The sequence below is a fragment of the Oncorhynchus gorbuscha genome, linkage group LG16 (genome assembly GCF_021184085.1).
Source record: "Oncorhynchus gorbuscha isolate QuinsamMale2020 ecotype Even-year linkage group LG16, OgorEven_v1.0, whole genome shotgun sequence".
Taxonomy (NCBI): Eukaryota; Metazoa; Chordata; class Actinopteri; order Salmoniformes; family Salmonidae; genus Oncorhynchus; species Oncorhynchus gorbuscha.
Window position 1 is genome coordinate 47512804 of NC_060188.1, and position 24463 is coordinate 47537266.

The following is a 24463-nucleotide window of genomic DNA, read 5'->3' on the forward strand; positions in this document are numbered from 1 at the left end:
CCCCAGTTCCCTATGAGCCTCGTACTCCTCTCCATGCCATCCTGCTGTGGGGTGACAAGTCCAAATTTCTTTGGGTGCTCATTGACTCTGGGATGCTACCCTGGTGTCGGAGCTGGGAATCTTCACACAACCCCTCTCCATTCCCATGGACGCCAGAGCGCTGGATGGGCGCTCTTATTGGCAGAGTCACCCATAATACGGTTCTTATCAACCTGCGAGTGTCAGGTAATCACAGTGAGTCTACGCAGTTCCTGCTCATTCGATCTCCTCATGTACCCGTCATTTGGGGGTTTTCAGGGATCCAGAGGCACAATCCCCTGATCGACTGGGCTACTTTTTCTATCATGGGTTGAAGCCCATTCTGCCATGCGCATTGTCTGAAGTCGGCGCATCCTGCTCCGGGACGTCTTCCTGTGGCCATGGAGTACCAGGACCTCTGGGAGGTTTTCAACAAGGCTCGCGCCACATCTCTTCCTCCGCATCGACCCTACGACTGTGCTATCGACCTTCTCTCGGACACAACACTGCCTTGAGGGTGGCTTTATTCCCTATCGGGTCCGGAGACGAAAACGATGGATGGGTAAATTGAGGACTCTTGCTGCAGGGAGTATTCGTCCATCTGCCTCCCCCGCCGACATAGGGTTCTTCTTTGTGGAGAAGGACAAAACTCTGCGCCCACCTATCGACTACCACGGCCTTAATGACATCCCGGTTACAAAATGTTACCCACTACCACTCATCTCCTCGGCTTTCGAGCCTCTCCAGAGGGTGACCATCTTCTCGAAGTTGGACCTTCGGAACGTCAACCATCCGGTTCAGATACGGGAAGGAGATGAATGGAAGTCAGCCTTTAACACTGCTAGCGGGCACTACGAGTACCTTGTGATGCCATTCGGACTGACCAACACCCCCACAGTGTTCCAGGCCCTGGTCAACAATGTGCTCCGTGATATGTTGAACCGGTTCGTATGAATCTACCACAACAACATCATTTTTCCCCCATTCAGCTCAAGAGCACGTCCTCCAGTGTCTCCTGGAGAACCAGCTTTTTGTGAAAGCAGAGAATTGTGAATTCCATTGCTCCAGCATCTCCTTGCTACCTCATCGCTGCAGGAAATATTCAAATAATCCTGACAAGGTGAGAGGGGTGGTGGATTGGCCTCAACCCACATCCGGAGTGCAGATGCAATGTTTCCTTGGGTTTGCTAATTGCTACTGCCGCTTTGTCCGGGGTTACAGCACCCTGGCTTCCCCCCTCTCAGAACTCACCTCTCCCAAGGTTCTGTTCACGTGGTCTCCAGCAGCTGACCTGGTATTTTTGAAACTCACATCTTAATGCATCCGGACCCATCCCGTCAGTTCGTGGTGGAGGGCTACGCCTTGGATGTCATCCTCAGATGCCATTCTGTCCGCGTCCTGCCCAAGACTAAAAGCTGCTTCCCTACGCTTTCGTCTTAATCCCGCTGAGAGGAACTATGACGTGTGAAGTCAAGAACTACTCACAGTTAGGATGGTGTTGGAGGAGTGTTGGCACCGGTTAGAGGGGCGAAACATCCATTCTTAGTGTGGCCTGACCATGGAATATCTCCGAACTGCCAAGCTCCTCAACTCAAGGCAGGCTCGATGGGCCCTGTTATTCACTTGTTTTAATTTTACTCTCCTACTGCCCTGGGCCCTAGATTGTGAAGCCTGATGCGCTCTCACGCATGTATAGCCCCCCTGCTACACCATCTGACCCAGAGACCATCCACCCTACCTCCTGTCTAGCGGTTGCACTCATCTGGGGTATAGAGAGCCTGGTCCGTAAGGGGGGCCCGGCTAACTGGGTGTTTGTCCCGGACTCTGCCCGTTTCCCGGTCCTGGAATGGGCACATTCCTCTAGACTTACCTGCTCCCGTCGGACCATGGCCGACAACGTTTTTGGTGGCTCACCATGGTTCCTGACGTCTCCGAGTTTGTTGCTGTGTGTGAGCAGAATAAGACTCTGCGGCAAGCTCCGGCTGGCCTCCTTCAACCACTCCCTGTTCCTCACCACCCCTGGTTCCATATATCCCTGGACTTAGTCACTGGTCTTCCTCCATCAGATGGCAACACCACCAATCAATCTACCTTTTCAGACTGTTATGAGTATTTATCTGGTTAATATGTAAATGTATTATGTCTGTAACAGTGTGTTATATGTGAAAATGTGATTGTATTATAAATTGTATTTTAATGTTTAAGGACTCTTGGAAGATTATTCCAAAATGAGGACTAAAAGAGATCCTAATAAAATAAAATCAACCATCCTAACGTTGGTGGACAGGTTTTCCAAAGCCGCCCATTCTATTCCCATAACCAAGTTACCCTCAGCCAAGGAGATGGCCCAGGTCATGGTGCACCATGCACTTCCGGTCGCCGATCGCGGTGCTCATTTTTTGTCCCGGTCCTGGAAGGCGTTCTGGTACCCTCATTGGGTCGTCGGCCAGCCTGCATTCCGGTCAGTCAGAGCGAGTCAAATCAGGGCCTGGAGACGGCTCATCGTTGCCTCATCTCTGCCACCTGGAGCCAGCAATTTGTGTGGGTGGAATATGCCCGCAACACCATTCCCTGCTTTGCCACTGGTCGGTCGCCCTTTGATTGTTTCTTGGGATATCAGCTCCCGCTCTTCCCTGAGCAAGAGGAAGAAGTCAGCATACCCTCTGCCCAGATGTTTGTCCACCGCTGTCACCATACCTGGAAGAGCCCAGTCCGCTCTTCTCAAGACCACCTCCAGGTATCGGTGACAGGTGGGCCGCCATCGGACCCCTGCTCCCCGTTATTGTCTCGGGCAGAGGGCATGGCTTTCCACTCGGGATCTACACCTCCGGGTGGAGTCCCGTAGACTCCCCCCCCCCCCCCCCCCCCCCCCCCCCCCCGTTTTATCGGCCCTTTCCCCATCTCTAAAATCCTTAGCCCTTCTGCTGTTTATCTTCTGTTGCCCTGCACCCTCTGTATACATCCCACTTTTCATGCGTCTAGGAATAAACCTCTGTCTCACAGCCCTTTGTCTGTTTCCAGGCCCAACCCTCTGACCTGTCTCATCGACGACCATCCGGCATACATGGTGAGGTACCTCCTGAGTGTTCAAACTTGGGGCAGGGGATTCCAGTTCCTGGTCGACTGGGAGGGTTATGGCCCGGAGGAGAGGTGCTGGGTCTCCGCTCTGAATATCCTGGACCCAGCCCTCATCACTGAGTTCCACCGTCGGCACCCTGGTCAACCAGGCATGTGTCCAGATTGGACACCAGGTAGCACACTTAGGGGGGGTACTGTTACACCCTGATCGGTTTCACCTGTCTTGTGCTTGTCTCCACCCCCCACCAGGTATCTCCCATTTTTCCCCATTATCCCCTGTGTATTTAGGTCTTGTCAGGTCATACCAGCGTGCTTCAAGTTTTCAAGTTTTGTTTCTAGTCTTCCCGGTTCTGCCCTTTCTGCCTGAAAGTATGCATCTTATAAATAGTTTTACATAAATCTTTTGTCTGAACTCAGAATCAAAGTTTTCACAAAAAAATAAGATGGTCAGTGTGGTAGAACGTTTATTTTGATTGCCGATTTTCTGCATTTATTAAAAGTCCCATCAGATAGATGGATTTCAGATGTGTCCACATAAACAGGATTATTAGAGATCTTGCAAAGCATGTAAAAGTTTTTCACTATTATATTAACCTGACCATCCACAATAATCACAGTGTTGTTATTCTTGCAAGGAGAGGGTGCAAAATTATTGAAAACAGGAGTGCCTAAAATTGACCCCTATCTTTTTTAGATTCGTTGTTATTTGTTAAACAAAATCTCTTTCTCTGAGCAGTTGTATTAGAATAAAATAATATAATTTCCCAATTTTTGGAGCATACAGTATAGCTCAATATTTGTATTTAATTTAAACAGCATTTTTTTTGCTAATCTTTATCAAGAGTGACACTAATTATGGACCTGACTATATATGGTGGGAGCAGCACAATGTAATGGGGAGCTGACTCACACAGCTCCAGACAGGCACTTCCTGCTGCGGAAGTTCACAATCTCTTTACAGCGCTGGATAAAACAACACCACTGGCGTCTGTCCGCAGTACAATACCAGGACACATTCCACTCAACTAAGTTAAAATATCAACACTTCCATACTAGTGGTGATGTATTGGCCATGCATGCTAAGAAGTATACTAGTGGGGATATTGGGACATAGGGATATGGTCTTGTTTTTCTTAATCTTATTTTTTTTTTTACTTCAAGACATAATGGTCTAGGTAGGCTGTCAGATTGTCTTCATATTTGCGTTACGACATTACTGTTTCTCGTAGGACAAATATTTTAAAGAGCAAATGTGGCCTTTTTACGTGGATTCCTCTCAGGGTTTGGGTCAATTACATTTCAATTCAGCAAAATCAGGAAGTGAACTCAAATTGAAACGCAGAACTTTCTCAATGCTTTTCTATGAGGAAAATCCTAATTTCAGTTTACTTCCTGAATTGACTGAATCGAAATGGAATCGTTGAGAATCTCAAAAAAAGTTATAGTTTTTTCTTCTTATTTTTTACAATGATTCGTTTGAGATTCAGGCTCAGTAGTAGTGTATTCAGGCTCAGTAGTAATATTATATCTCAACTTCATATACTACGTTACTACAGAGCCTGTTACACATCTCAAACTAACCATGTTTTTTTTTTCCACACTGGTGCTGCACACTAGGAGGGAGCACTTTGTAGTCTTCTACACTTACTTGAAGTGGAGTCCACACGGCTGGGCCGACGAGGAGGGCCGAGGATGCTGGGAAAACGAGGCTTCTTCACCTTATCCTCCCCCTCTTTCTCAGTTTTGATGCTCTTCTGCTCCATAAAACAAAACAAATTCAAACTACCCAGTCAGAGAATTTAAAGCTGGGCCAAATTTAGTTGTGGAACGCTGCAGATAGACATGTCATGAATAGAGCTGATGTGATTCCTTATTCTACATTACACATTCTACATGTCAGAGAGACATGTTTTTTCTATGCTATATTACTATCTGAACATTGCACAACATTGCTGCCTGCTGAATGCTGCCCTGGAAAGCTGTTAACAAGTGGGCCAAACTGTTACCATGCTTGGTACCAAGAAAGACCTCGCACCAAGAAGTGTGAGTAAAACAGTGCCACCATGGGAAGATACAGAATGATTTATGCTACATCAAATGTGAAGTTCATACAAGCAGTAAAGGACTAAAATATTGTACTGATATGCATAATTGATGTGGCTGTGTGTGTGTGTGTGTGTTTTACCTTGATCTTGGGTAGAAAGTTGATGCGGACTCGTTTGGGCTCTAGGCTACGAGGTTCCTTCACTTTAACTCCCAGGTGTTTCATATATGTGAGGATAACATACTGCATAGTAGTGCTGGAACAGAACACAATACACTATTAAAAGGATTCTCTGGTACTTTTGTATACTTTTTAGCCAGTAGTTCTGAAAGTAGCGCTCACGAGCCAAAAGTGATTTTAGAAAATTGCAAACTCTTTTTCAGGACCCCGTCTTTTAAAGATAATTTGTACAAATCCAAATAACTTCACAGATTGTAAAGGGTTTAAACACTGTTTCCCATGCTTTAATTAATGAACATGCACCTGTGGACCGGTCATTAAGACACTAACAGCTTACAGATGGTAGGCAATTTAGGTCACAGTTATGAAAACGTATGACACTAAAGAGGCCTTTCTACTGACTCTGAAATATACCAAAAGAAAGATGCCCAGGGTCCCTGCTCATCCGTGTGAATGTGCCTTAGACATGCTGCAAGGAGGCATGAGGACTGCAGATATGGCCAGGGCAATAAATTGCAATGTCCGTACTGTGAGACGCCTAAGACAGCGCTTCAGGGAGACAAGACGGACAGCTGATCGTCCTCGCAGTGGCAGACCACGTGTAACAACACCTGCACAGGATCGGTACATCCGAACATCACACCTGCGGGGCAGGTGCAGGATGGCAACAACAACTGCCCGATTTACACCAGGAACGCACAATCCCTCCATCAGTGCACAGACTGTCCGCAATAGACTGAGAGAGGCTGGACTGAGGGCTTGTAGGCCTGTTGTAAGGCAGGTCCTCACCAGACATCATCGGCAACAACGTCGCCTATGGGCACAAGCCCACCGTCGCTGTACCAGACAGGACTGGCAAAAAGTGCTCTTCACTGACGAGTTGCGGTTTTGTCTCACCGGGGGTGATGGTCGGATTTGAGTTTACTGTCGAAGGAATGAGCGTTACACCGAGGCCCGTACTCTGGAGTGGGATCAATTTGGAGGTGGAGGGTCCGTCATAGTCTGGGGCCGTGTGTCACGGCATCAACAACTGAGCTTGGTGTCATTGCAGGTAGTCTCAATGCTGTGTATTACAGGGAAGACCTCCTCCTCCCTCATGTGGTACCCTTCCTGCAGGCTCATCCTGACATGAACCTCCAGCATGACAATGCCACCAGCCATACTGCTTGTTCTGTGCGTGATTTCCCGCAAGACAGGAATATCCGTGTTCTGCCATGGCCAGCGAATTGCCAGGATCTCAATTTCATTGAGCACGTCTGGGACCTGCTGGATCGGAGGGTGAGGGCTAGGTCCATTCCCTCCAGAAATGTCCGGGAACTTGCAGGTGCTTTGGTGGAAGAGTGGGGTAACATCTCACAGCAAGAAAATGGTGCAGCACATCTTCAAGAAAAACAGTTGCTTTGAAACTAGGGATTTTGTGGCTAATTGAAGTAAGACAATACTTCTGCTCATATATTATGCATGTATGAACTACACATTGACACATCCAGCCCATAACGGGAGGTTTAAAAAATAAATACTTAGTCGCCAAAGTTCTGGAACATGTCTTTAATTAACTGTTAACATTATTATAAATACACTTTCAATTAACATTAAAGGTCCAGTACAGCAGTCTTGATCTTAATAATATGAAATAATTTACAAACATTCAACCATCATATTGATTAACTGCAATAATAATTATACTTTTTAAAAGAAAGTCTCATGATAAATAAAGGTCTCTCAAGGCTCTTTGAAAACAGTCATAATACGACACGTTATCAATCACTAGAACAACATTTGGGGAAAATCTAATGAAATGGTTAAGACACGTTTCTTCAAACCTGACCTGATCAGTTTTTACTATCACCGTATTCTTCTATACAATTAATTATTTCAGAACAGGGCCGAGTTCATAAGGGAGTGCAACCAAAAAATACAATTGTATTTTTGCATTGGACAAGACCAGGTAGTCCCTTGCCATTTCAGTCAGTTCTCTTCCACTTGGTGCCTAATGAACAAGGCCCAGGCCTAACTGTAAGTGTGTAGTACCACAGATCTCCAGCAGATAGAGTGAGAGGACTATGATAACCACTGATGGCAGACTCTCAGGATGCATCCCAAATGGCACCCTATTCACTATATATATAGCGCAATACTTTTGGGCAAAAGTAACCTGTGCCACGCCAACAACTTTTCTCACAGGATGGATACACAACATGCTGATGGAATTCATGGAACTCAATACACTTTAAAATGACTAAAACCAAATTGAAACTATGTAGAAATTATAAGGACCTGCATTCATACAGTTTCTTGACTGTGTCCAGCTCACTAATAATCACTGAATAGAGTATTAAACCAAGTATCAGAGAACTTGATTCCAATACACTTTAACTTCAGAACAGGGCCCGCATTCACAAAGCATCTGGTAGTAGGGGTGCTGATCTAGGATCAGGTCCCCGGTCAATATAATAACATTCATTATTATCCAAAAGAGGCGAAATTATCTTAGGTCAGCATTCCTACTCAGAGAATACTGGCCCAGATAAAGTATGTGTGATTCACCTTGACCTTCACGAGTAATTGAACACATACATTTACATTGTTGTCATTTAGCAGAAACTCTTATCCAGAATGATTTACAGGAGCAATTTAGATTAAGTGACTTTCTCAAGGGCACATTGATCGATTTTTCACCTAGTTGGCTCAGGGATTCGAACCATCAACCTTTCAGTTACTGGCCCAACGCTCTTAACTGTTAGGCTACCTGCCGCCCCACATTTACATTTAAGTCATTTAGCAGACGCTCTTATCCAGAGCGACTTACAAAATAGAGACAGTAGATCTACCCAATAGAGACATAGAGACAGTAGATCTAGCTGGTCTTCATTTTATAATAGAGACAGTAGATCTACATGGTCTGTCAAAATATAATAGAGACAGTATATCTAGCTGGTCTATCATAATATAACAGAGACAGTAGATCTACCCAATAGAGACATAGAGACAGTAGATCTAGCTGGTCTGTCATATTATAATAGAGACAGTATATTACATTACATTTAAGTCATTTAGCAGACGCTCTTATCCAGAGCGACTTACAAATTGGTGCATTCACCTTATGACATCCAGTAGAACAGTCACAACCCTGCTACAACCCCTGTATGACAACACACACTCACTTGAATTAATTCAACAATAAACACTGCTACTTCCACTGTCTGGAGTAAACTCTAGCATGACAGCAGACCTATCAAGTCTTATTCTGTGGTTATAATTAGATGGAACATAGAAAAATCCCACTTCTTACCACTTCTCCTCTTCTGTGGGCTGTGACGTCAGCCTGGAAGGATAAAAACAAACACAGGGTGAACTGACGCTCACACACAAACCACACACAGCTTCCCTTATGCTACAAAAAGATGTGAAGTCTGCTGGTGCAATGGTAACACAGTTCCATTAGCCTATGGGTTTATGTCAGGGATGGGCAACTTTGATAGGGGTGAGGGCCACAAAAAAATCTGAACTCATCATGAGGGGCCGCAGTGGCTCACGGGTCTGCGTACCCACATCTATAAATGACTTAAATGTAAATGTAAATGCATATGCAGTCAGCTGGCCCTAGACGTTTTGGGGCGCTAAGGGAAATTTTGTTGAGGGGGTCAACATTTTAAATGGCCCCCCTCCTGACAGCAGAGAGAAAAAAGTTTTAGAGTTAATTTCCTGCAAGTCTTCACATGTTTCAATAGGGTGGAGAGAAATGTTTGCAGTTTGTAATGTTATATCTGAGTGAGAGTGGCTGAGTGAGAGTGACTGGGGCCCCCAGTCAGTAATTCAACCATGATTACCAAGTTTAGATCGCTGGCTAGACTAACTTACAAGTCTCCATTTTTTTGGGCTATGCTGACATGGGCTAATTGAGTGACTTTCAGTGAATGACATAACAATAGAAAAACTGCTGATGCACAAACACATTTTGAAAATGAACCTGGTGTATTCTACTATTCGAACTCACTACAGTATGTAGACACAGCGACTGAGGATTTTTCTCTTATCAAAAAACACCCCAAAAGCCAGTTTCAAAAGGCTATCCTATCTATCTACAGCCATGTAATCTGTCTAGTTCAGAGTGTTTGAGGCCCTGAGAACAGAGACACGCAAGCACTCACTGACCTGGAAATAACCACCAGAATGGCTGTGCGTGTCTGTGTAACTGGAGACAACACACTTTTGCACTCTAACCTACACCTTATGCCATTACCAGACTAGATAATCCTTATCGAGCTGATAACTTCATGCTACTGTGTGTGTAGTGGCATGTGTGTGTGTGTGACAAATAATGTGTGTGTAAGAAAGAATGAGCAATTGTACACTACATTCGCCTGTCTAACTCAAAGTGGAAAACAGAGACAACAGCTTTCTTTGACTGTACTCATTCAATAATCTTGATGATGCTGGTAAAGTCTGTGTCTCTGTATGTGTGTGTGTGTTTCTGTCCCTGTGTGTGTATGCATGTATTTCAGAGACTTACAAGACGTCCTCTATCTTGGAGATGATGTGTTCGGCACAGGAGCGTTCTCTATCCAGCGCCACGTGGTCTCTCACCCTCTCTGTGTCCAGTTTAGACAGCTCCCCCTCTGCCAAGGTCAGACCCATGCTGCGCTTTTGCCTGTATACACATACAGGCAGACACACACAAATGAATAGACAAAAACAGGCAGACACACCGATGGATACGAACGCGCACACACACACAAATGATTAATACATGCATTAATTATTTGAACATCATCTTTGAGAAGTGAGTGTTTGCACGTGTGTGTTTGTAGTGTGCATTTATGGTGTGTGTGTGTGGGTTTGTAAATATATAAATATAATCACGTCAACAAATAATGTATTAAAACACACTATTTTGCAAAGAAGATCTACAGTAGCCACAACAGCACTCTGTAGGGTAGCACTGTGGTGTAGTCGGAGGACTGCTAGCTTCCGTCCTCCTCTGGGCACATTGACTTCAATACAAAACCTAGGAGGCTCATGGTGTTCACCCCTTTTCATGGACTTATACAGTAATTATAATGTCTTGCAGCATGAACTGACATGTTGTTCACCCAATCAAAGGATGAGAGAATTAATCTTGAACTGAAAGCATAAGCTACAGCTAGCTAGCACTGCAGTGCATACAATGTGGTGAGTAGTTGACTCAGAGAGAAAGACAATAGTTGAACAGTTTTGAACAAATGCATTTCTTCCAAAATGAAGGAGAAGCAAGAGAGAAAGAAATATATAGAGAGATGTCATTGTTTTTCACTTTCACTTACTTAGCTAGCAAATGCAGCTCTCTAGTTCAGCCTACTGAATCACCCTGCTCAAACAGAGGGATGCTATGTTAGCTAGCTGGCTATGAGGTCAAGGTAAGCTTCAGGTTTTACGCCATAGTAACTGCTTACTGCCTGATTGTAGCAGGTTTACTAACGAGTTAGTTCTAATAGCTATGCTGACTATGACGTAACTTTAGCTAATATGGTGACAACGATATAGGCTGTGTGTAGTGGTTTGGCCTGGTCACATACAGCTGATGTGGTGTGCATTGAAGTCCACAAGTGAAGGGAAGAGGTGATAGGAGGAGACCACATAGATGCGAGAAGGAATACAACGTGACTGTGTTTACGCGTGATCAGGGGTGTATTCATTCTGCCGATGCTGTTGAAAAAATAATTCTTATATGGAACAAAATGTGAATAAAATACTTGTAATTGTCCAATGGAAACTCTCATTTGCAACTGTTGGACTAATGATTACATCCTATATCAGCTAGATGTAGGCAAGAGTGTGCAAGGTGGTATTGAATTTCACTGTCTGTCCATGTGTCACTGGGTCTCACCTCAAATTTGTCTCACCACCTGTGTGCACCTATGTTGTAAACTTTCATTCATAGGCTAGGTTGTAGCAACCTCATGATGGGTAGAGGAAAAATGTTAGTATCATGTTGTAGCCTAAACCTATTGCTATTACATTGAACTGGGTGAATGGAATGTATTATTATAATTATTTATTATCGATGCATAGTCACTTCACCCCCACCTACATGTAAAAATGACCTCATCTTCTTGAACTGCACGGTTGGTTAAAGGCTTGTAAGTAAGCATTTCACGATAAAGTCTACTCTTCTTGTATTCGGCTCATGTGACAAAGTTTGATTTGATTTGAATTTGAATGACAGTCATGCTCATGAAAAGAAAATGTCGTCCCTCATCTTAAATGGCACTGACCGCCACTGGTGTACATGTGTCTGTCTAGATGCGTGTGTGTGTGTGACCTGAAGTCCTCTAGGTTCCCCTGGATGTCTGGTAGCAGTGTGTCCTGTAGCAGCTGTGTGTACTGTCTGTGTAGCTCCTCTGGGATCAGCTCAGGTCTCCGCCGATCTGGGAACACACAACAGCATGTTAGCCAACACACACACACACACACACACACACACACACACACACACACACACACACACACACACACACACACACACACACACACACACACACACACACACACACACACACACACACACACACACACACACACACACACACACACACACACACAAGCTGTCTTCCTTTTTTGGAAATGTTCTAATCAATTACACTAGACGATACACAACTGTATTGCTATAACTGTCGCTAAACCTGAAACCTAAGACCTGAAAGGATTATGTGAAAACAAAAAGGGGTTGAAACAGCTTACCTAGTTCAGAGGCAATAGACTCAGGCACAGCTACTTTCAGATTCTGCAAGGGAAAAAGAGTCAAATATCTAAACAAAAAAAAAAGAATATATAGACTTTCAGCAATTCAATCCCAACAAACACAAATATAATTTCCTTTGCCTCCAGCATAGCAGATAAAGACTGTACATTTAACAGAATACTAAGCATCTTGCAGATCAGCAGAAGCACACCGTTAGTAAAGGAACTTGGCTCTCCAGACACACTCACACCTAAGTGGACAAAGATTCCTCAAGCAACATAAGGAAGACTGGAGAAAAGATAGAAGAGCAGAAAAGAGGATCTGATGGATGGTGTTTAATTCACACTAATGTGCGTGTTGACTCATAACCCACCGTCCCTGCAGTTATATCCGCGGGGCGGGTTTAGGGTCATGAAATACTGTGTGGATGAAGGGTGGGTGGGTGGCTGGCTGGCTGGCGGGTTGAATAAAGAGAAAACAATAACTTAAAAAGTCCATAAATGTATCATTCTTATGCAATTTATATCTGTAGGGTATATTTCTTTAATTATGTGACGTAATCTGGAACCAGTGCATAAACCTAAGATTCAGGGCCTAACAATATGTGCATCAAATAGCCTGCAAGCCAATTGCCAAATACTTTTGGGAACGGGCAGAAAAAGTTAACGTCAATCCACGGCGGCTAACAAATAACTTTGTCTTTACTTGAATAAGAGAAAAGCTGAGAAATGGAGAGTTGAAAATAAAGTGAAGGGAGGGCCAGAAAAATAATGTTTGGAAAAGATTTGGTGAAGTGGTAAAAGAGAATGAGAATGATAGCATTGCCGGCTATGTTATGTGTGATGATTGTGAGGTGCGGTACAAATTCGACAGTCAGAAGACAGGGACTTCAAGTAGGCCTATGGCACGTCAAGGAAACTATAGCCTACTGTTCAGATCGGTTAAATGGAAAATGGAGTCAGGACACTGATTGTAGGTCTATAACCTCTAACTTAGTGTTAATATTTTTAATTGATTTAACCTTTATTTAACTAGGCAAGTCAGTTAAGAACAAATTCTTATTTACAATGACAACCTAACCCAGACGACGCTGGGACAATTGTGCACTGTCCTTTGGGACTCCCAATCACGGCCGGTTGTGATACAGCCTGGAATCGAAACAGGGTCTGTAGTGACGCCTCGAGCAGTGACCGCTACGCTACTCAGGATCCTACAGAGGTAAGTGTTTTTTGCAGTAAAATTACATACCAAATTTAGGCAAATAAAATGTACTCTGGAACAGCAGTGGAGAAATATGATTTCTTTCTTTCAGCATCTTGAGAAAATGTGAATGCGCAGTTAGATGCCGTCTGTAGAGGTGCAGCTGATAGTATTTCAACCACACATAAAATATGCATCCAAGCCAAACTTAAATCTCATCAGAACATTGAGGAAGTACAGGTCCCGCTCAGCCCAGTCAAAACTGTTCGCTGCTCTGGCTCCCCAATGGTGGAACAAACTCCCTCACGACGCCAGGACAGCGGAGTCAATCACCACCTTCCGGAGACACCTGAAACCCCACCTCTTTAAGGAATACCTAGGATAGGATAAAGTAATCCTTCTCACCCACCCCCCCCCTTAAAATATGTAGATGCACTATTGTAAAGTGGCTGTTCCACTGGATGTCATAAGGTGAATGCACCAATTTGTAAGTCGCTCTGGATAAGAGCGTCTGCTAAATGACTTAAATGATGTAAATGTAAACATGTTGGGTCGTTTTCACAGCTTTCTATTTCCTTACAACCGGTCAAACTGATGTCATTTGAACATTTTGTCCAGTAAATCATAGGTGCGGGGGAGCTGTTGCTGTGGGACGTTAAGTGTGTTGCTTAAGGGCACAACGGCAGGCAATGACATCTAGGGTTTGATACCAGCTCATCTCCTGCCAGATTTTCCCCGTCGGATCCAGAGATTCGAACGGGCAACCTTCTGGTTGCAGGCTCTTCTCTCTAACCGCTAATGTGTTTGTAAGCATGTGTAATTACATGCGTCCATGCGTGCCTTTGCGTGTGCTCCCACATAATGTATGTGTACATGTGTGTCTTACCGCTGCTCGGTCCATAAAGAAAGTATAGAAATCCATGAAGATCCGTCTGGTCTCTTTGGAGTTGGTCTGCTTGTACAGGTCGGCGTAAAGGTAGCACAGCTAGGAGAGGACAAGGACAACGTTAGGTCTTAAATACTGACCTACTTGGGTCAAACCACCAAAGTGCTAGAGAGTAACTGCTGTATCCTATTAGAAAAAATGTGATTATTAGGGATGCAAAATGTCACCATATTTTCTGGATTTTCATTTTATTTTGGGACAGTTACCAGAATTTTGAACATCTAGGGCTCTATTTTAACAAACCTAACACAATGGTAAATCTAAGCGCAGGCGGGAACACTGTGTCAAAAATATTTGAGCCATTTTCACTATTACAATTTTCGGTGCACTTGCTGCCGTTGCGGTGAAAGGGCTGGGTTGCGATGAAGAAACAAGTTGTGGGTGTGTCGAGGCTAGGCACTTCATTGGCCAATCAGAACGTACTCCATGGCGAAATATGTGACTCGCTTCAGGAAACTAGGCATATGGCGCACATCACTACTTCACAGGAGCGACATTTGAACATACATATTTTTTTTTATCAAAATGCGTTTTTATGCAGGAATGCCTGTCATGTGACTTAATAAAAAAACTTGTATTCCATCCATAAATACAAACACAATTGTTAAATTATGAGCCTAGTTGGTTTAGCCACGGAAAACGTTAGGAACCTTCCCACTAGCGATGATTGGCTGAGATAATGGATGGGCTGGACATGCCAGGAGATAAGTTTGGATTGGTCTGCCATGTAGCTCGCTTCTGTCTATAACGTGAGCTGTTAAGTATGTGTGACAGTCCTTTCTACCAAGCCGTTTTTGAAAGACATAACATTAGCCATTGAGACCCACAAAACTTGCTACTTTTCTCAACAACATTGATGCCCTGAATTTAGCAGGCGCTATCGACAGACAGGCTACTTTCTGCACACGTCCTTAGTCCTGTATTGACGCTTTGCCTGTTTGATGGTTCGTCTGAGGGCATAGCGGGATTTCTTATAAGCTTCCGGGTTAGAGTCGCGCTCCTTGGAAGCGGCAGCTCCAGCCTTTAGCTCAGTGTGGATGCACTGGTTGGGGTATGTACGTATGGTCACTGTGGGGACGACGTCATCGATGCACTTATTGATGAAGCCAATGACAGTTGTGGTGTACTCCTCAATGCCATCGGAGGAATCCCGGAACATATTCCAGTCTGCGCTAGCAAAACAGTCCTGTAGCTTGGCATCTGCTTCATCTGACCACTTTTTTATTGATCTAGTCATTGATGCTTCCTGCTTTAATTTTTGGGAGAGCTTTGTATGCATATCTGTGTGTGGAGTATAGGTGGTCCAGAGTTCTTTTCCCTCTGGTTGCACATTTAACATGTTGATAGAAATGAGGTAAAACTGATTTAAGTTTCCCTGCATTAAAGTCCCCAGCTACTAGGAGCGCCACCTCTGGGTGAGCGTTTTCTTGTTTGCTTATGGCGGAATACAGCTCATTCAATGCTATCTTGGTACCAGCCTCTGACAGCTACAAATAATATAGATTAAAACTTTCCCAGAGGTAATGTTGTCTGCAGCTTATCATGAGAAACTCTACATCAGGTGAGCAATGGCTCAAGACTTCGTGCACCAGCTGTTGTTTACAAAAATACATAAACCGCCGCCCCTGGTCTTACCAGACGCCACTGTTCTATCCTGCTGATACATCGTATAACCAGCCAGCTGTATGTTGATATTAACCAGCCAGCTGTATGTTGATATTAACCAGCCAGCTGTATGTTGATATTAACCAGCCAGCTGTATGTTGATATTAACCAGCCACCTGTATGTTGATATTAACCAGCCACCTGTATGTTGATATTAATCAGCCAGCTGTATGTTGATATTAACCAGCCACCTGTATGTTGATATTAACCAGCCACCTGTATGTTGATATTAATCAGCCACCTGTATGTTGATATTAACCAGCCAGCTGTATGTTGATATTAACCAGCCAGCTGTATGTTGATATTGTCGTCGTTTAGCCACGACTCCGTGAAGCATAAAATGTTACAGTTTTTAATGTCCCGTTGGTAGTTTAATCTTCCCAATAATTTGTCCATTTTATTGGCACATACACACTCTTTCTCCGCCTCCTCTTCATGCAGATCACTGGGGTCAGGGCCTGTTCCCGAGGGAGCCGTATATCGTCCGCCTCGGGCTCGTCAGAGTCGTTGAAGAAGTAAAAGGATTCTGATAGTCCGTGGTGAGTGATCGCAGTCCTGATGTCTAGAAGTTATTTTCGGTCATAAGAGATGGTAGTGGCATCATTATGTCCCAAAGAATTGTAAAAAAATAAGTTACAAACAACACAGATAAATAAACAAAACACAATCGGTTGGAGCTTTTTGCTCCAGCGCCATTTTTTCACAAGTACTATCACTGTAGCGTTTACACCTTCTGTATCCTGTGCATGTGACAAATAAACTTAGATTTGATATAGCGTATGGTTACCACATGGCCTAACATGTGAATCCTTAAAAAGATGGGAGGGGTCACAGCTTAAGAGGGTGTGAACGATGCTGAATGTGTGTAGAAAAAGAAGAGCTCTCCAGTACATGTACTAAAACATTTTCTCAAAAGTGGGAATACAAGTTTTTCAACTTTCAAAGCAGAATAACTGTCCCATTGTTCCTCAACTGCAGTATATGACATACCATTTTCTAGCTCTGAGTCTGTACTTTTATCCAATGTAAAAAACACCATTTCAAATGTTGTCACATATGTGGTTGTTTCAAGTTGTGTACTTGCGGTCTTTTATGTATTGCTTTGGAATCAACCACAATTCCAATGTTATTCCATTATAGTTTGTTAAATGGGTTACAGTAATGAAATAACAAAATGTAGATCTATCTTTGCTAAATACGTTAACTTGAACCCATTTGCACTCCACATTGTTCTAATTAATCGCATGGTATAGGGGCTAGGCCTACTGTCAATTGCATTATGGCTGAGCATGGACATGCCAATAAGCAAGATTAAATAATAATTTTAATCAAATTCTAAACAAAATAACAACTTGTTTTAAATAGGCTATGTTACACTTACAGGCACCATCATTTCTTTATGTGGGTAGAAAATATTAAAACAAACGCAGACTACAGAGGGTATTACACACATCCAAACTTTTCACAGTAGCTGGATCCAATATAGATCCAATGTATACACTACCATTCAAAAGTTTGGGGTCACTTAGAAATGTCCTTGTTTTTGAAAGAAAAGCAAATGTTTTGTCCATTAAAATAACATCAAATTGATCAGAAATACAGTGTAGACATTGTTAATGTTGTAAATTACTATTGTAGCTGGAAACGGCAGATCTTTTCTGGAATATCTACGTAGGCGTACAGAGGCCCATTATCAGCACCATCACTCCTGTGTTCCAACGTTGTGTTAGCTAATCCAAATGTTTGTGATGATTAAAGGCCAGCATCCCGGAGTCGCCTCTTCACTGTTGACGTCGAGACTGCTGTTTTGCGGGTACTATTTAATGAAGCTGCCAGTTGAGGACTTGTGAGGCGTCTGTTAACCGTTAATAATCACCGCGTGCAATACGTTTTGGAAATTCCACTTTCATATCACTCCAAAATTATTTTAAAAATACAAAAGATGCACTTACTGTGCTCCGTTTTAATAGATTCCCATGGAGGTGTTTTGCATTGCACTTCCTGAGTTAATGGAAACTCGGGAGGGAACAAAAAAAAATGTCTCATAGCTGTGTTACACAAAGATATATCAGTGGAAATTTGTGGTAAAAGAGCTAACAGTAAGTGTATCTTTTGTATTCGTAAAGTTATTTTGGGATCATAATTAAGTTTCCAAGAGCAACCAAAGATAATGTGTCTAGAAAGAGCATTTTACATTCGACCAGACCACATCAGATAATCAAAAGGGAAGTAGAATGAGTCCAATGTAGTATTGGATTCATGAGAAGGGCTAACCTAACCTATGACATGACCCGTCACGTTATGTATTACTGCCCCCCGTTGAAAGAAGTGACATCTCAAAAAAACACACAAACTATACAACCCAAATGGTTCCTAGCCTTCCACGCATGCTTTATGTCCCTAACACCAAAACTAAATAATATAAAAAATATATATATATATGTTGATACAACTTAACTAGAGAATCTAATAGAAAAACACAACACTTTAATAACATTGGTGTGCGCGCGTGTGTATATGTACAGTGAGTGTGTATGTATGTGGTGGTCTTACCAGAGGTGCAGGGTCAAACTGAGAGACCACATGATGGAGGAAGGCGGCCAGGTGAGCGGGCCGAGACTTAAGCAGCTCTATACTCTGGAAACAACAACACTGACCATTGATCTGAGAGACAGGGAGACAGGGTAGAGATCAACAGACAGAGTTGAGTAAGAGAGAGATACCAACCCTGTTGTCTTGTGGTTAAAGTGTTTTCACCCCGAGATTGAGAGGTTGGCGGTTTTTATCCCCAGTCGAATCATACCAAAGACTATAAAAATGGGATCTGATGCCGCTCTGCTTGCTTGGCATTCAGCATTAATGTGATGGATTGCGGTAAGGCGCTGTGACAGACTAGCATCCTGTCCGGGGGTGTACTTTTACATCAAGCTGCCTCACGCTACTAGCTTGGCTTTATTTTCCCAGGCTTGCTAAGAGAGAGAGAGTCATCGAGAGAATGAGACAGACAGGCACAAAATGAGAGATAGAGAGAGATAGACAGCCACAGAGGGATAGATAGCCAGAGACAGTCAGACAGAGCCAGACAGTCAGAGCCAGACAGACACGACAGCTAGCCAGCAGTCTAGCACTAGTCCACCAGTACCTGTTCCTGCTCGGTGTCAAAGTAGTCGTCCTCTGCTCCGATGATCTGGGGGTTGAGACAGGTCAAGGGGCTGCCCACACTACACTGGAAGTTACAGTTCTGAATCACACATACACAGACATGAGCATGACTTTCACCTAAATCTAGTTTTGTGAATATACAAATATACTGTGTGTGTGTGCATCTGTGTCTCACCAAGTCCGGCATGTCCTCGGCGTCAGGCGAGGGGCAGGAGTTGAGGCTGTCTCGGGGGGTGGTCTTTGGGTTATGGCACGGACTCTCAGGGAGGGGACTGGGAGACACCTGAAATACAGAAACACACACACACCATTCACATAATGTATAACATTTGCCAGTCTCCAATTTTGAATGGGCATTTTGATAGTGATACCACACGTTCCAGTCAAATTTTCTGATAGAAAAGTATTCGGGGATCCCAAGTGGCGCAGTGGTCTAAGACAATGCATCTCAATGCAAGAGATGTCTGCAGTACCTGGTTCTAATCCAGGTTGCATCACATCCGGACGTGATTGGGAGTCCCATAGGGCGGCGCACAATTGGCCCAACGTCATCCGAGTTTGGCCGGGGTAGGCCGTCATTGTAAATAAGAATGAGTTCTTAACTGACTTGCCTAGTTAAAAAATTGAGAAACATAGGAATTGGCACCTCAGTTTACTTCCTAATTTGACCAAATTGAAATGGAATGGACCCCAACCCTGGTTGGCAGGTAGCTTAGCGGTTGGAGCGTTTACCAAGTAACCAAAATGTTGTTGGTTTGCATATCCAAGCCGACAAGGTGAAAAATCTGTTGATGTGCCCTTGAGCAAGGCAGTTAACCTTAATTTGTTCCAGGGTTACCTGGCTGACCCTGTATAAGGCATATTTCATGGCTCCTATTGGGTGTATGTGACAATAAAACATATGATGATTATTTTATTTATTTATTCCAGTACAATGGTATTGTATTGAGAATGCCAATTCACATGTAGTTGTCATGGAGCGTCTGGTGGTGATAATAACAGACAGGCTAATTGGCCAGGTTGACTCACAGTGATATTGGTCCAGGTTCCATTGCTGCCACTCTCTACCTGCGAGGAGGGGGTCTGCTCTCGATCAGCCGCACCAATGCCCCCCCCCTCACCGTCCCAGGGGGAGAGGGAGCCATCCTGAAAACACACACACCTACTATAAATGGGTGATAGGCCAGGCAGTAACTGCGCTGTCCCTTTGAGAGTGTGTCTGTACCTGTGAGATGGAGACAGCAAGAGAGTGTTTGTGTCTATGGGAGAGAGAGTGTGTTTGTATACATATGCACGTACATGTGTGTGAACATATGTACATGTGTATACCTGAGGTGTGCCTGTGGCCTTTCTGAGTTGGCCACGTAGCATAGGAATGTGTTTCTTGGCCTCCTGGATGTCCTTCAGTAGTTTCGCTGTGGGGTTCCTGCTGTACTCCTCCTTCATAGCCTAGATATAACGTGACGTAACACAGGACACGTTAGGAGAGGAATTAGGTAGGAAGTGGGGGGGTGGAGAAGAGGAGGTGTATTATAAGTGTGAGTGAGTGAGTGAGTGAGTGAGTGAGTGAGTGAGTGAGTGAGTGAGTGAGTGAGTGAGTGAGTGAGTGAGTGAGTGAGTGAGTGAGTGAGTGAGTGAGTGAGTGAGTGAGTGAGTGAGTGAGTGAGTGAGTGAGTGAGAGAGAGAGAGAGAGAGTGTGTGTGAGTGTACATGCATGTTTGTGTGTCCAGTTCCCACAGTCCTAGTTTTAGTTCATGGTCTATCATAGAAGGAAGTGAAACTAAGGGGAGGGCAAGATGTGGTCAGTGTTTATCAGTGGTTACCCATGGCATCTGTAGTGTATCTGATTAGTGGTAAGAATGATTGGCTTTTGGGAAATGTAACCACTACTTTCTTAACAAAAACGAAAGGCATTCATAATAAAAAAGACTTACAAGAGAAATAGAAAATCTAACATTACACATCAATGGTGAAAATAAAATACATATAATATAGAAGCACTGAATATTCTAGAGGAAAAACAAAAGGGCTTTGAGGTTCTTATTCAGGAAATATTAGATTTAATTTATTTAAAAAATAAATAAAAAAGAGAATATTTGATGGAGAATGCCAAAAAGATGCATCAAAGGTTTTTCCTAAACCTTCAATATAGAAACGCGAACAAAAATAACTTACAAAAAAATAGTTCAATGATGGAGAAATCCTTATCGCACCAACAGAGATCTTGCATGAGGAAGCAAAATATTTTTAACAAATGTTCTCTTGTATTGCTCATAGAACCAAAAAGTCCCAACCAGATATTATTCATCACGATCAGATGAGATTCTTAAAAGGTATATAAAAGATAAATTGAAGACAACATTAGACATCCACTAGAAATAATGGAAAACTATGAGAATGCAGGGAAACCAGATATAATCTTTATAGCATAATTTCAGAAAACATTTGATACAGTACATCTAGAATATGTTTATAAGTGCCTGGAGTTTTTTTTACATTTTGGAGAATCTCTCATAAAATGGGTAAAAGTCAGGTATAACAAAATAATAAATAATGGTTACTTCGCTCAAGAGGTGTAAAACAAGGTTGCCCTCTATCAGCATACTTATTTATTATGGCCATTGAACTGTTAAGTTGAACTATTTAGCATTATGGCTAATGATGGGCTAAAAGGGCTTAGAAACAGAAGTATCAATCTATGCCAATAATTCAAGTTCTCATGAGTCCTCAATCTTCAAGGGCCTCAATGTGAACATAAATAATTTCTCCAGTTTCTCTGAACTAAAACCGAACTACAATAAGTGTACTATATTACGGATTAGGCCTCTAAAAGATACAAACTTTTACTTGTCATGTGTTCGCCTGGTTAAATGGTCAGATGGTTAATTCGAAAAGATACTAACTTTATCCCGAAAAAGTAGAGCGATCTTGCAACAATAAATGTTGATCAAAAACTGAGCAAAGTTGCCTCTCCACGGTTTCAAGATTCTATCTATTTGCGGGAAGAATACCCAGATGAATTCTCTAGTGATATCGCAGTATATTTGTTCATGGTTCCAGGAGAATCTTGTTTCAAATCATGCGATAGAAAAAAAAACTTTATTTGTAAAAACCAGATAAAGATAAATGAGCATATTTATAATGGACATGAGTGAAATCTATTCAAATAAAACATATCTCTTAAAGCCTTCATTGTATCTAAATCCAAATGGGTTTTCTAGGAAAGCTACTAAGAGAGGCCCATCATATGTTTAAGACTGGGCTCTTTGGCTTTTTGCAGATCAGGGGTAATTTCAGTGTAGGAAAGGATAAAACAGTGTCTGTGCCACCAGTAAGTACAGATACTAGTATAAATCCCCTCACACGGTCCCCACAGCCGGACAACTTTCTCATGGCTTCTGGAGGGAAATGCTGTAGGAATGTGCAACCGTTGTCGCTCATTCTGCTGACAGGAACTTTCAACCGGTTCTCCTCATTAAGCAGCAAGTCAGAGTCAGAGGCCGAGCTTTCTCTGGCCTCTAACTCCTCCCATTCCAGGGTCTTAGACGCCGAAGCCTCCCACCATTTGCTCTGACAAATTGAAAACCTTAGTCATTGGCGACTCCATTACCCGCAGTATTAGACTTAAAACGAATCATCCAGCGATCATACACTGTTTACCAGGGGGCAGGGCTACCGACGTTAAGACTAATCTGAAGATGGTGCTGGCTAAAGCTAAAACTGGCGAGTGTAGAGATATTGTTATCCACGTCAGGCACCAACGATGTTAGGATGAAACAGTCAGAGGTCACCAAGCACAACATAGCTTCAGCGTGTAAATCAGCTAGAAAGATGTGTCGGCATTGAGTAATTGTCTCTGGCCCCCGCCCAGTTAGGGGGAGTGATGAGCTCTACAGCAGAGTCTCAAAACTCAATCGCTGGTTGAAAACTGTTTTCTGCCCCTCCCAAAAGATAGAATTTGTAGATAATTGGCCCTCTTTCTCGGACTCACCCACAAACTGGACCAAGCCTGGCCTGTTGAGGAGTGACGGACTCCATCCTAGCTGGAGGGATGCTCTCATCTTATCTACGAACATAGACAGGACTCTAACTCCCCTAGCTCCACAATGAAATAGGGTACAGGCCAGGTAGCAGGCTGTTAGCCAGCCTGACAGTTTAGCGGAGTCTGCCACTAGCACTGTCAGTGTAGTCAGCTCAGCTATTCCCATTGAGACCGTGTCTGTGCCTCGACCTAGGTTGGGCAAAACTAAACATGGCAGTGTTCGCCTTAGCAATCTCACTAGAATAAAGACCTCCTCCATTCCTGCCATTATTGAAAGAGATTGTGATACCTCACATCTCAAAATAGGGTTACTTAATGTTAGATCCCTCACTTCCAAGGCAGTTATAGTCGATGAACTAATCACTGATCATAATCTTGATGTGATTGGCCTGACAACCATGGCTTAAGCCTGATGAATTTACTGTTACTGTCCTGGTTACACTAGGGGGTGTTGCTAACATTTACAATAGCACATTTCAATTTACAAAAAAAAATGACGTTTTCGTCTTTAGAGCTTCTAGTCATGAAATCTATGCAGCCTACTCAATCACTTTTTATAGCTACTGTTTACAGGCCTCCTGGGCCATATACAGTGTTCCGCACTGAGTTTCCTGAATTCCTATTGGACCTTGTAGTCATAGCAGATAATATTCTAATTTTTGGTGACTTTAATATTCACATTGAAAAGTCTACAGACCCACTCGAAAAGGCTTTCGGAGCCATCATCGACTCAGTGGGTTTTGTCCAACATGTAGGTGTCATATAGTAGGTGTCATACTCTGGACCTAGTTTTGTCCCTTGAAATAAATGTTGTGGATCTTAATGTTTTTCCTCATAATCCTGGACTATCGGACCACCATTTTATTTTGTTTGCAATTGCAACAAATAATCTGCTCAGACCCCAACCAAAGAACATCAAAAGTCGTGATATAAATTCTCAGACAGCCCAAAGATTCCTTGATGCCCTTCCAGACTCACTCTGCCTACCCAAGGATGTCAGAAGACAAAAATCTGTTAACCACCTAACTGAGGAACTCAATTTAACCTTGTGAATACCCTAGATGCAGTCGCACCCCTAAATACATTTGTCGTAAGATACTAGCTCCCTGGTATACAGAAAATACCCGAGCTCTGAAGCAAGCTGCCAGAAAATGCGCCATACTAAACTGGAAGTCTTCTGACTAGCTTGGAAAGACAGTACGGTGTAGTATCGAAGAGCCTTCACTGGTGCTCGATCATCCTATTTTTCCAACTTAATTGAGGAAAATAAGAACAATCCCAAATTAATTTTTGATACTGTCGCAAAGCAAACTAAAAAGCAGCATTCCCCAAAAGAGGATAGCTTTTACTTCAGCAGTAATACATTCATGAACTTCTTTGAGGAAAAGATCATGATCATAAGAAAGC

General features: G+C 43.1%; 1 protein-coding gene across 4 annotated transcripts in view; it reads right to left on the reverse strand.

Annotated features, from left to right (window-relative positions):
- LOC123998912 (rho guanine nucleotide exchange factor 12-like) overlaps positions 1-24463 on the reverse strand; it is a 157627-nt gene that overhangs the window by 41384 nt on the left and 91780 nt on the right. For 3 of the 4 annotated variants that reach the window (XM_046304135.1, XM_046304138.1, XM_046304139.1), the window contains 12 exons: positions 20344-20463; positions 20044-20160; positions 19190-19297; positions 18995-19093; positions 18406-18516; positions 14128-14226; positions 12041-12083; positions 11622-11727; positions 9834-9971; positions 8613-8645; positions 5282-5396; positions 4745-4850 (listed from right to left, as the gene is read on the reverse strand). In XM_046304135.1, the coding sequence (XP_046160091.1) occupies positions 4745-4850; positions 5282-5396; positions 8613-8645; positions 9834-9971; positions 11622-11727; positions 12041-12083; positions 14128-14226; positions 18406-18516; positions 18995-19093; positions 19190-19297; positions 20044-20160; positions 20344-20463 (1195 nt within the window). The remainder of the gene's footprint in view (positions 1-4744; positions 4851-5281; positions 5397-8612; positions 8646-9833; positions 9972-11621; positions 11728-12040; positions 12084-14127; positions 14227-18405; positions 18517-18994; positions 19094-19189; positions 19298-20043; positions 20161-20343; positions 20464-24463) is intronic. The other variant, XM_046304137.1, reaches the window with a different exon arrangement.